General features: G+C 34.0%; 1 protein-coding gene across 1 annotated transcript; it reads right to left on the bottom strand.

Moving 5' to 3' along the window:
- Positions 1 to 1,690: 1,690 nt before the first annotated feature.
- LOC145559885 (uncharacterized) lies at positions 1,691 to 2,591 on the bottom strand. Its single transcript, XM_081621160.1, has one exon. It carries the CDS (start codon positions 2,589 to 2,591, stop codon positions 1,926 to 1,928), a length of 666 nt encoding a protein of 221 aa, XP_081477286.1. The 3' UTR covers positions 1,691 to 1,925.
- Between the last annotated feature and the right edge of the window lie 8,340 nt (positions 2,592 to 10,931).

The following is a 10,931-nucleotide window of genomic DNA, read 5'->3' as shown; positions in this document are numbered from 1 at the left end:
CTGGAAACCTCATGCCGATAAGAACCTGAATCCCCCACTTGGGCGCTTCGTGTGATTTGGCGCTCAGCCGGTATGGTCTCTCGGCCCCGGCTCCTTGACGGGGGTTGCTGTCCCGCCTGATTGAACTGACTCTCAAGGTTCACTATTAGCGGCTTTGCCGGTACATCACCGAATACCTCCCCTGTCGTTAACTCGGCTTCCTTTCTTTTCTTAGACATAGCCCGCATAACCTTAGCCGTTATCTCCAGTTCCTCCGGGGTAAACCCTTCCAAAGGATCTGGGGTTACTGCTCTATTGCGGTCAGGCGTTATTGGCATGTTTATTTGTTGTGTTGCCGTGAAGGAGATGAGTTTCATCTTCGATCACGAATTCTGGTAGGCTGTTTATAGTTTTATTCGCATTAGCATTAAAGATACTGTTATCATATTGTCGGTTTTCAACTTCCGGTACTGGTACTGTAGCTTCTTTACTTCCTTCCATGACTGTGAGAGGTTCTGTTGGACGATAGAAGTTATTACTATCCCCTCCTTCTAGCGCCAATTGTTCCTGCTGAATTCTGCTTCCGTCAATGTCCGAGGGCTGGTAATGGTTTACCGTCCAATTGCACACCTACACAGCCAATACAGATTAGCTAGCCCGGGGGTTATCCGGGAATAACCACTCCGATGCTAAAGTCAATACCTTTGTGAGAAGAAAGTGAAATAAGAGAGAGAAAGTGTTTTAGAGAGAGAGAGATTCTACCTTTGAAATGGGGATTTGCTTGGGTATTTATAGAAACACAACCAAGCAGGTGCCACCTATACAGATAGGTGGCACACCGACCTTATGGGCAGCAGGGGCCTACGCGGCCCCAAGCAACTCTCCACGTGCTAAAGGGACATGCTACGTGACGAGAAGCAGCTCTCCACGTGGCATAGAGTGATGTCGGTAAGGACATGGTTTATTTACCGATTAACGAGGGCTTAAACTGCACAACACTCTTTTACCGGCTTATCAAGGATGCTACCGATATATCCCGTACAGATAATAAGAGTAATTGGATGAGAAGAATAAAAGAGTACACATAATGTATGAAATGTGTAGTTTTCAAATTTCAATTGTGTACATATATAAAGATAAAAGTTTGTTCTTATATGTGCATTAGAAACACTAAAGTCAGTGAAACTTGAACGGGACTGTTCTCTTTAGCTTAATTTTAGTTTAGTTCAGCTTTAATCATTTCAGTTCAGCTTCAATAGCTTCAATCAATTCAATAACTAATTTCCTTCGTAATCTCTCATAAACAATTCATTTACGTTCAACTCGCTACAGGCCCTAGAACATAAATGAAATAAAGTATTGTATCGGAGTATTATTTAGTGATCAACTGTGGTATAAACTAACATGACATGAATTGATGATCACGAAAACGGGAGAAAAGTAAATTATAGAGATTACAACCAGTTTATTGTTAATAGGTAACTCGGTTGGTTAGAGCAAGCTACTTCTTTTCCGGTTCCAATGAATTCTAGTTGAGATTGATTGCTCATATGGCTCTCCAAATTAAAATGTGCATAAACAATTGAACCTCATTACATGAGGATGCAATTCCAAGGAATTTGGGGAAAATCGATTGAATCAAGCAAAAGTCGAACAGTGATAATTATGTGCTTAACCATAACCCTAAGTACAACCTAAACATAACCGAAAATCAAGCAACATAATAAGTAAAATAAACATAATAACCCACATAAATACTAATTACAATGTAATATCAAATATCACAACCAAAGAAAAACCTAACGAACCCCCTTTGTACATCAACAACAAAATGTGGGGCCTTCCTACAACATAAACAAGTCAGATAATCAATTAATCCTAAAACATTCCCTAAAACAAATTAAAACGTCAACCCTACCCAAAAAAAAAACCATAGGTTATACATATTACGACTTAGTAAACTCCTTGGATTTCTTAGAATCATAGGTTATATAATTAGTAACAGCCTTACTCCCTTCAGCAATAGCATGCTTACCAAGTTCACCAGGCAACACCAACTTAACAGCACCTTGTATCTCTCTCGCCGACATCGTCTGCTTCTTACTATACTTAATGAGTCTAGAAGCTTCCATAGCAAGTCTTTCAAACATATCACTCATAAAATTATTAATTACCGTCATTGCCCCTGACGTTATTGCCATACCCGGGTGCACTTGTTTTAACACCCTATACACATATCTTTTATACCCTTCTCCTCCTCCTTCGCCCTTCCTCTTCTTCCCCCGCTTTCGGCCCGTTGTCGATACCGCCTTCTTTACCTCTTGGGCTTTGTTTGGTGTTGTTGGGCTTTCCTTTTTCACTTGTTTATTGGGCTGGGCATCCTCTTCTTGGGTCTCGTCTTCGTCGTCGTCTTCGATGGGGATTGACTTGGTTGTTACGGAGGTTTGCTCCTCCCTTTGCTCGGTGACTTCGAGTTGGGGAGATTGGAATTGGGCTTGGAGTTGGGCTTGGGTTTGGGCTTCTTGTGATCCAACTTGAGAAATGACTTCAATTGTTTCTTGAACAACTTTGGTGGTAGTCTTAACTACTCTCCTTCCTTTTTTTGGAGCCATTATTTCTTGCCTAACTTTTTTTTTTTTTTTGTTTTGTTTTGTTTGATTATGTTGTGAAAATGAAGAAGATTGAAGAGGAAGTTTTAGTGGTTTAAAGGAGTGTGTAAGTAGTGGTGAAGAGGGTGTTCTAGAGGACGACACATGGGGGACACGTGTCGAAATGGGTTGCTACGTGGGGTAAAACTGTAAAAGAGTGGGAGATTTCTGGAGGAGTGAGTGGGGTAACTGGTAAAGATAACTGTGAAATTGTTTGAAGAACACAAAAGCATAATTTGAATCTAGGTTTTTCATTGAGAAATGAGATTAATGTCTTTGATTGTAGAAATTGCTAGAAAAACCAAAAGAATTGTAGTACGAATTGATGATATCATGATAATATGCTTTTTGAGTATCTAAAATCAGTTAACAAGGTTTTAAATTTAATTAATCTTGATAAGTAAGTGGCCTAACTTTATGTTATGGCTTTATTATGTTAACCCTGGTATTACTGTATTAGTTCAACTTATATATATTCTGAAAATGGAAAATGCATTAATATTTTCATGATATATATGTTCTACCTATATTCTACGCATGCTAAAATGTTACATGTATTTGTTAAAAAAAAAAAAAAAAACATTCACATTAGTTGTCGCTAACAATTATAAATGCAAAACAAATCTAAGAAAAAAATAAAAATGATACACCCATGACCCATGAACACATATAGTATGAGTAAACAAAAAGAAATAAATGGATGAAAGTGGGTATGCTGGTGACCAAAGAAAAGATATACGAAGTATTTTATATAATTAAAAAAAATAATACAAATTTTTGTACGTGGCTAGCCACACCGTTTGACCATTTATCAAAGGGGTTAGTTTAATAGTGTAATTGGAGTTACCTGATCAGATGGTCAGCGACTCAGCATTAAAGAGTTACTTGGTCAGTGTTATATGATTATTCAATTAGTGTTTATAGGGAGTTAAACAGTCAACATTACTAGGGTTACTTAGTGTTATAAGAATTACTTTGATATTTTATAAGTGGCTATACATTGTAATTAGCCACACACAAAACCAGCTAAAACATGGCAAATTAACATATGCACCATGGTGCATCTAGTTCTATGTGAACCACCAATAAAAATATATTGTCTCTTCTCTTTCCTCCTCAACATTCCTAATTTCTGATTTCTTTCTCTTTTATTTTCTCTCTCTTGAACTCATTCATCATCCTTTTAATTAAAATCCTTCATCACCATAGTTGATCATCATAGATTGAATTCCTTTGTTATTATAGATTAAATTCAAATTTTGTTTTCTTCAACCTTCGATTTGAAGCTTTGTTAATGGATGGAGTTTTTTACAATGAAGTAGTGAAGCTAAAAATGGCGCCGTCGTCGAGGAGAAGGTGGTTAAGACGACGGAGATGATTATTTTCCGGTGAGATTTCATTATCTAAATCACCATGGCTAGGTTTGAGTTTTGGGATATGTAGCTTTCATATTCTTTTTATTTTTTAGTGATAATTGTGTATTTTGTTATGAACAGTTCTGTATTTGATTATATTTTAGTATTTTGAACAATTTAAGTTAAAAATATGAACGTATGATACGTTTCCTATAAATACATATTTTTACCGACAGGTATTTTTGAACATCTTTATAATAATTTTGGAACATGAGATACATTACTTATGAACTTTTTTTTTTTAGATCTATATGTTTTTAATTATATTAAAATTTTTGACATTCTCTACTTTATAATTTATATATCTGAACATTTGGCATTTTGAGTAGTGTCTTCAAGTGCAGAAGTTTTTGAAGAGTGTTCAATGGTTTGTGGTTGGGGTTATGAAGTTTTTGTAGGGGGTTCATAGGTTTTTGTAGGGTGTTCAGTGGTTTGCAGTTGGGGTTCAGAAGTTTTTGTAGGGGGTTCAGAGGTATTTAAAGGGTGTTCAGTGGTTTGTGGTTGGGGTTCAAAAGTTTTTGAAGGGTGTTCACTGGTTTGTGGTTAGGGTTCAGAAGTTTTTGTCGAGGGTTCAGTGGTTTGTAGTTAGGGTTTAGAAGTTTTTGTACGGGGTTCGTTTTAAACTCCCGGTAAGCAAGTAGTAGACTAGTTGTATGAGATTTTTTTAGGGTGTTCTGTGGTTTTTGGTTGGGGTTCAGAAGTTTTTGTAGGGGGTTCAAAGGTTTTTATAGGGTGTTCAGTGGTTTGTGGTCGGGGTTAAGATGTTTTTGTAGGGGTTCAGAGGTTTTTTTAGGGTGTTCAGTGGTTTGTGGTTGGGTTCAAAAGTTTTTGTCGGGGGTTCAGAGGTTTTTGTAGGGTGTTCAGCGGTTTGTGGTTGATGTTCAGAAGTTTTTGTAGGGGGTTTAGAGGTTTTCGTAAGGTGTTCAGTGGTTTGTGGTTGGGGTTCAAAAGTTTTTAACAATTGGTTTTTTCTTATATACATCATCTAATTTCTTCTTTTTTTGGTGTTCTGACGTTGAACATTTGACTAATTGTACTGTTCAAAAAATTTAGGGTTCAATTTAATATTCAACTCTTAAAATTAAGAATTTAAGATCGATTTGCGAATTTAAACAATAAATTACTTATACACCTTCAGCATGAGTAGTAATTTCGATTTTCTACCAAAAAAAAAAAAAAAAAAAAATCAAAAAGACAATTATATAGTAGAACATAGTTTCAATTTTATAATTTGTTGAATTATATTAGCAAATTTAACACAAATGCAGGAAAATCAAAGAAGTTTAAGTGATATTCATTTTTTTACGGTGTTTTCTTGTGTGTTTTTGTCTTTTGGCATGGTAAATTGCAGTTTTTAGAGAGAGAAAAATGGTGATAGGAGAGAGAAAATACAAAAAAAAAAAATTCAAAAAGGTATTTTTATATATGAGAGGAGAGAGAAATTTTTTTAAATGAAATAAAAAATAGATATGACAATTGGAGAGAGGAGGAACTTTTATTTAATAAAAAAAAAAGAGGCTAAACTCCAAGGGCTTCTATTGTCTGGGCTTCCTCTTTTCGGCACATATTGGGCCAGGTGTACCTATTTCTAGGTGCACCATGGTGCACATAATACTAATTGCTAAAACATAAACCGTTTATGAGAGTACAAGTACAAAATGCAAGGATTGGGTCATGCTTTAATTGAGTTTGGACCAGGATTGATGTACTAGGCCACCACAAACCAAAAAAAGACTCAATTGGGCCCTAAATACAAGTTGAGGGTCTGGCTATGCCCACATTAGAAAAGAAAAAGGCCCAACCTCAACACGTGACCCAAAGAGCCAGATTTTTTAGCGTGGACTTGCCGGTTGGGTATATTTTAAGGTTGGACCGGTCCCAATATTTTTTAATACTTCCTCCGTTCTTTTTTTATTGCACCATAAGGGGTTTCACGCTTGTCAATGCATTACTTTGGCTACTAATATATTTAATTATACTTTTGTTAAAATTATGAGTAAAAAATTGATATTTGAAAAGGAGATTTCAAGACGAATCTAACTAGATCTCATATGACTATGTTTTTCTTAATATATAAATCACAAAAGATGGTTAAAGAAGATTAAGTGAATAGTGTAAAAGTCCTTATATATAGTGGAATAAAAGAAAAACGGAGAAAGTAAATACTTTCTTTATGAACCTGTAACCACTTAATCTATCTCTTACTCTCGTATTTATCTTTTAGTTGTAATAGTTTGACAACTCTTACTCGACATATTCACGAGGAGAATATCTATACCATCAACATATCCTTAAATACTTCATAATTTTAAGGTAACTAGTTGTTGGCCCACGCGCTACGCTCGCGGTCCCCCAATTTCGTGATCCATGCTCAGTGATTAATGAGTAATTAGTCGTTGTTGTATGTGTAGATTATTTCTAATGTTGTCTTGGTAACGGAGTAAGGTATATATGTTACCGTTGAACAAAGATGAAATTTGATATAATGGATTATTTTGCTAATGAATTAATGTAATATACGTGTATGTTGATTAGCAAAATAATTTTAATAAATTACTCACGATTTCAAAAATCAAAAGTAGTAGAAGTCATTGTGAAATTGTTTAATTTATTCGAAATTTAATGGGCTGTTAAATATTTTGGTGCCCAAAATAGTTATTATGAATTAGAATCGAATTTAAGAACTTTGCTTTGAACGAATTAAAATAGTTATTATGAATTAGAATTGAATTTAAGAACTTTGTTTCAAACGAATTATAATAGGTCACTTGGGGCATCAAATGTTGAAAAGATAAAAGCTATATGCATGCACAATAATGTCTTTTGCATCATTATAAATAATCGCATGCAGTCACCTAATTTGACAATCTCTAATTGGTTATTATTATTCAATTAGCTTATGTTTTATGTTAATCATAATTTTATCGGTTTATTATAATAAAGTTATGTGTATTTATAAGTGTAAAACAATTTTGAAAAATCATCGAACGTGTAATTCTTGATAATGTGAGTGGTATTCAACGTGTTAATAATATATCCAATTTCTCTAAAAAATTTGATTTAGTAACTTATACGGTTATAAATTATAGTTATGTATAAAGAGTCTTCATTGTCTATATATTTTGAACAATTAGTCTTGTTTGGAAGCATGTTATATTGAGGTGTGTTGGCTGAATTGAATGAATCTGATTTCTTTCTATGCAACAAATTTATTAGTGTTTCAATGTCCATGTAGCAGTTACACTTCAAGTTAACATTCACTTAATATTATACCTAACTTCGTTAGTAAATTGTCAATGAAATAGTCAATAGGAATATTAATGGTGATTGTAGACACCTAAAAATGTCTCCCCAAAACCAAACCCGATGATGAACAACCTTTCACCGCCATTATTGGTCGGGTTGAGTATTTAATCTTGGAGTGCTTATATCCATATTTTCATTTCATAAACCAACCCAAATCCTAGCCCATTTCCCCAAACCATAACTTAGTTTCCTCATTTCGTGCCTTTAAACCAAAAATAATTCATTTCGTGTCCTTTAAAATCATTTATTTTGTGTCCTTTTTATAAAAATGTTTAATCCAGTTTATTTTGGTCCATAATCAGGGTCCAATGATTTAATAATTGGATGGGGATTTAAAATAGATTTCCAACGATATATTATAAGCCTAAATCCGAGTTATAACGAATAAGTTATGACCAAAATATTAAACCGAGTCCAAACCGAACCTAAGCCCACCTTACCTACGACCCAATGATCATGTGGAGGGTCCAAATTATTTAATCCCATTCCTATACCAATTAGGATTAATTGGAAGATTCTATAAGTTTCTAAAAGATCTTAATTATCCGTTTTGAAAAGATAAGATTAAAGAGTTTGAAATTGAATAAAAACTCCTTTTTTTGAAAGTCCTAATTTTATCCGAATTGAAAGACGTTCAAAGATAGACAGATATTATTTTCGTGTCTCATAGTTTTTATCCAAATTTTATATGGTTGGATATCCCTTGAAATTATCTTTCCAATGATATATTATAATATCAATTCCGAGCTATAACGAAAAAGATATGAATAAAATATCAAACTCTATCCAAAACTGACACTGTCTTACTATTTCGTCTATATCTTTTGTTATACAAAATATTTTAATCTTATTCCAATTGGGTTAGAAAGTAGACATTATGAGATTTCTAACAATATCTTATTCATCTTATTTCGATTTCTGGATCAAAAGATATGATAAAAATAAAAACCGCAAAAACTGCTATCTATCGCAAGAGTTTTATCCGATTCAAATTCTTATCTTTTCTTGATTCGACCCCTCTTTTTTCCTTATAAATAGAGGTCATATCTCCCCTTTTTCAATCATCAACAAGATTTATCATCAAATAATTCTCTTCTCCCTCTTTAGCCTAAACAATAGCCTCCCCATTCTTTCACTATTCCTTCCTTTAAGCACTCCAAGGAGTCCATATAATACCCAAAGTTCTATACTTAAACCAAGGTGTGAAAGGTATAATTGACTGAGGGTTTGGACTAAATCAACTCTACTTTTTATTTAATTTAATTGTTTCAATTTGATTTATTTTTTTATTAAAGTTACTAACAGTTTATTCATGATGTAGCAATTCAAGGAAACGCAGAAAGTGAGTAATTAATCACTTAATTACTCTTATTTTTATTCTTGTTGCTAGTATCATGATTAGGTTTATAATTTATATTTGATTTGACTAACGCTATTATGGTTAAATTGCTTCCAATATTAATGCTTATTTTATTATATTTTATGATCACCATATTGCATGTTAAAGTGAATATGTAATTGAAAATCACGCCTAATAAGATAATTTGGACGACCGGTTTAGGTTCCTTTTTAATCTTGTTATTTAATCAAGTGATCACAAATATTTTATAATTATGTGTTGCATTAATATTTAACCAATTTAGCCTAATGATATTTTGGAGCGAATTGAATATTTTGTTTGTATGCCTTTGAGGTCGCAGGAATCACTTTTTACTATAAGAATCGAGTAGAGGCTAATACGGGCGAATGTGACTCCATGACTCACTTTGTACTATCATCCCCGATCCTCCTTTCGTGGTTCCGAACCATATGGAGTTAGTAATCTCATGGATTATGAATGGGGTGTAACCTTCACGGGTTAATCGTTGTTGCCTATCGTTGTCCCTTTAATCGTGGTTGCCTTTTATGATCCGTGAACGGTTTACAAGTTCCTTAAAAACTTGTTGGCGGCTCCCTACTTTCCTTGTCCCTAATCGTAATTTCAATTCCCACTTCCTATGAGTGCCAAGCATATTCACAACATGCTTAACGTAGGCGCCTTCGAGCGACGCCTACAGTGACTGTGACTAAAATTGATTGATTAATGTTGAATGTCATAGACTATTTATTTATATAGCAGGTTAAGCTATGTTGAGGCTAACAAATTTAATAGGGTGAAAGGATTTTATGACTTATTTATCTAAGCATTAGTGGTTGATAATTGTGAGTTGCCATATGAAATATTTTCCGGAGTCAAGTATCAAAAGGGTTATTCTTTCGATCAGGGCGATTGGAGGATTGCAAACTGGGTGTTGCGATCAGGGCGATTTGAGGATTGACAAATTGCATGGTACGATCAAGGTGATTGGAGGATTGTTTTCTTTTTCTCCTTCTTTTTTTCAACGGCATTTAAAATTACAGGTTGCATTTAATTTGCTCCCTTATTAAACATTCCTTCTTTTATTGGCTTATACTCTTTCTCTTGCTCTCTTTTTTTTCCTAATCTTTCTTGTCCTAGTTCCATCCTCTAAAAGCCTTTGAAAATCATAGGTAGCACTTGATCCTTCTTCCCTTAGCTTATCCCCCCTCCCCCCTTGCCCCTTTATATCTCTCGATTTCTCTTTATCTCCCTCTTTTCTTCCGACCTCCCCTTTTTCTTTCTCCCCTGACCTATCTCTCTCTTTATCACTCTATCTTTCTATCTCTTGACAAGACTTATTATTATTATTATTGTTGTTGTTGTTGTTGTTGTTGTTGTTGTTGTATATCTTTCTATTTTGACCCTTATATATATATATATATATCTCTCTCTTTCTCACATAGGCTCTTTTTTCTATTTCTCATTCACTTTTTCTCCCAACCCTTTTTACTCTCTTTATTTCTCTTCTCCCGACTCCTCTCCAATCCTCTAGGCCCATTTTCTCTAGCTCTCTTTCTCCAAGCCTTTATTTCTTTCTTTAGAACCCTCTCCTCTTCTGGAATGTCCTCTCTCTCTCTCTTTCTCTCTCTCTCTCTCTCTCTCTCTCTCTCTTTCTCTCTCTCTCTCTCTCTCTCTCTCTTCCGGCTTGCTCTTTATCACTCACCCGACCCCAATTTTTCCCTTGGCCCCTTTATCTTTCCTGGTTTAATTCATTCTCTCGGCCCCTCTCTATATTTAGTTGTCCGGAGAAGAGAACTTTAGAAGGATTACTAAATAATTTTTGCATTGTTATATTAAAAGAACTATTTCATAAAAAAAAAAAAAAACTATATGTCTAAGCCAAAATCTTCTCATCAAAATTAAATAATGACTCTTACAAAAATTTTCTTGTGATATGGGTGATAGCATTATTAAATTTAGAGTATATTCTTATTTATAATATCTTGTATTTATATTTTCAATTGAGTAAAATATAACAAAGGATATTATTCCTGACATATAGGTAAAATTTGAAGTCCCATTAAAATTTTATAAATTTATACAGATTAACAAAGAATAAGCTCATTTATTCTTATAAGAGTAAAGATGATGAGTCATTCTAATCATAATACATGTATACATGCGACATAAATCTAATATGTGGTTAAAACTCATTCATAATTAGTTTGATCATTTATTCATTTT

This window comes from Chenopodium album, chromosome 9 (genome assembly GCF_948465745.1).
Source record: "Chenopodium album chromosome 9, dcCheAlbu1.1, whole genome shotgun sequence".
Lineage (NCBI taxonomy): Eukaryota > Viridiplantae > Streptophyta > Magnoliopsida > Caryophyllales > Amaranthaceae > Chenopodium > Chenopodium album.
Note: the sequence above shows the minus strand (reverse complement) of the source record. Positions and strands in the feature narration are given on the sequence as shown.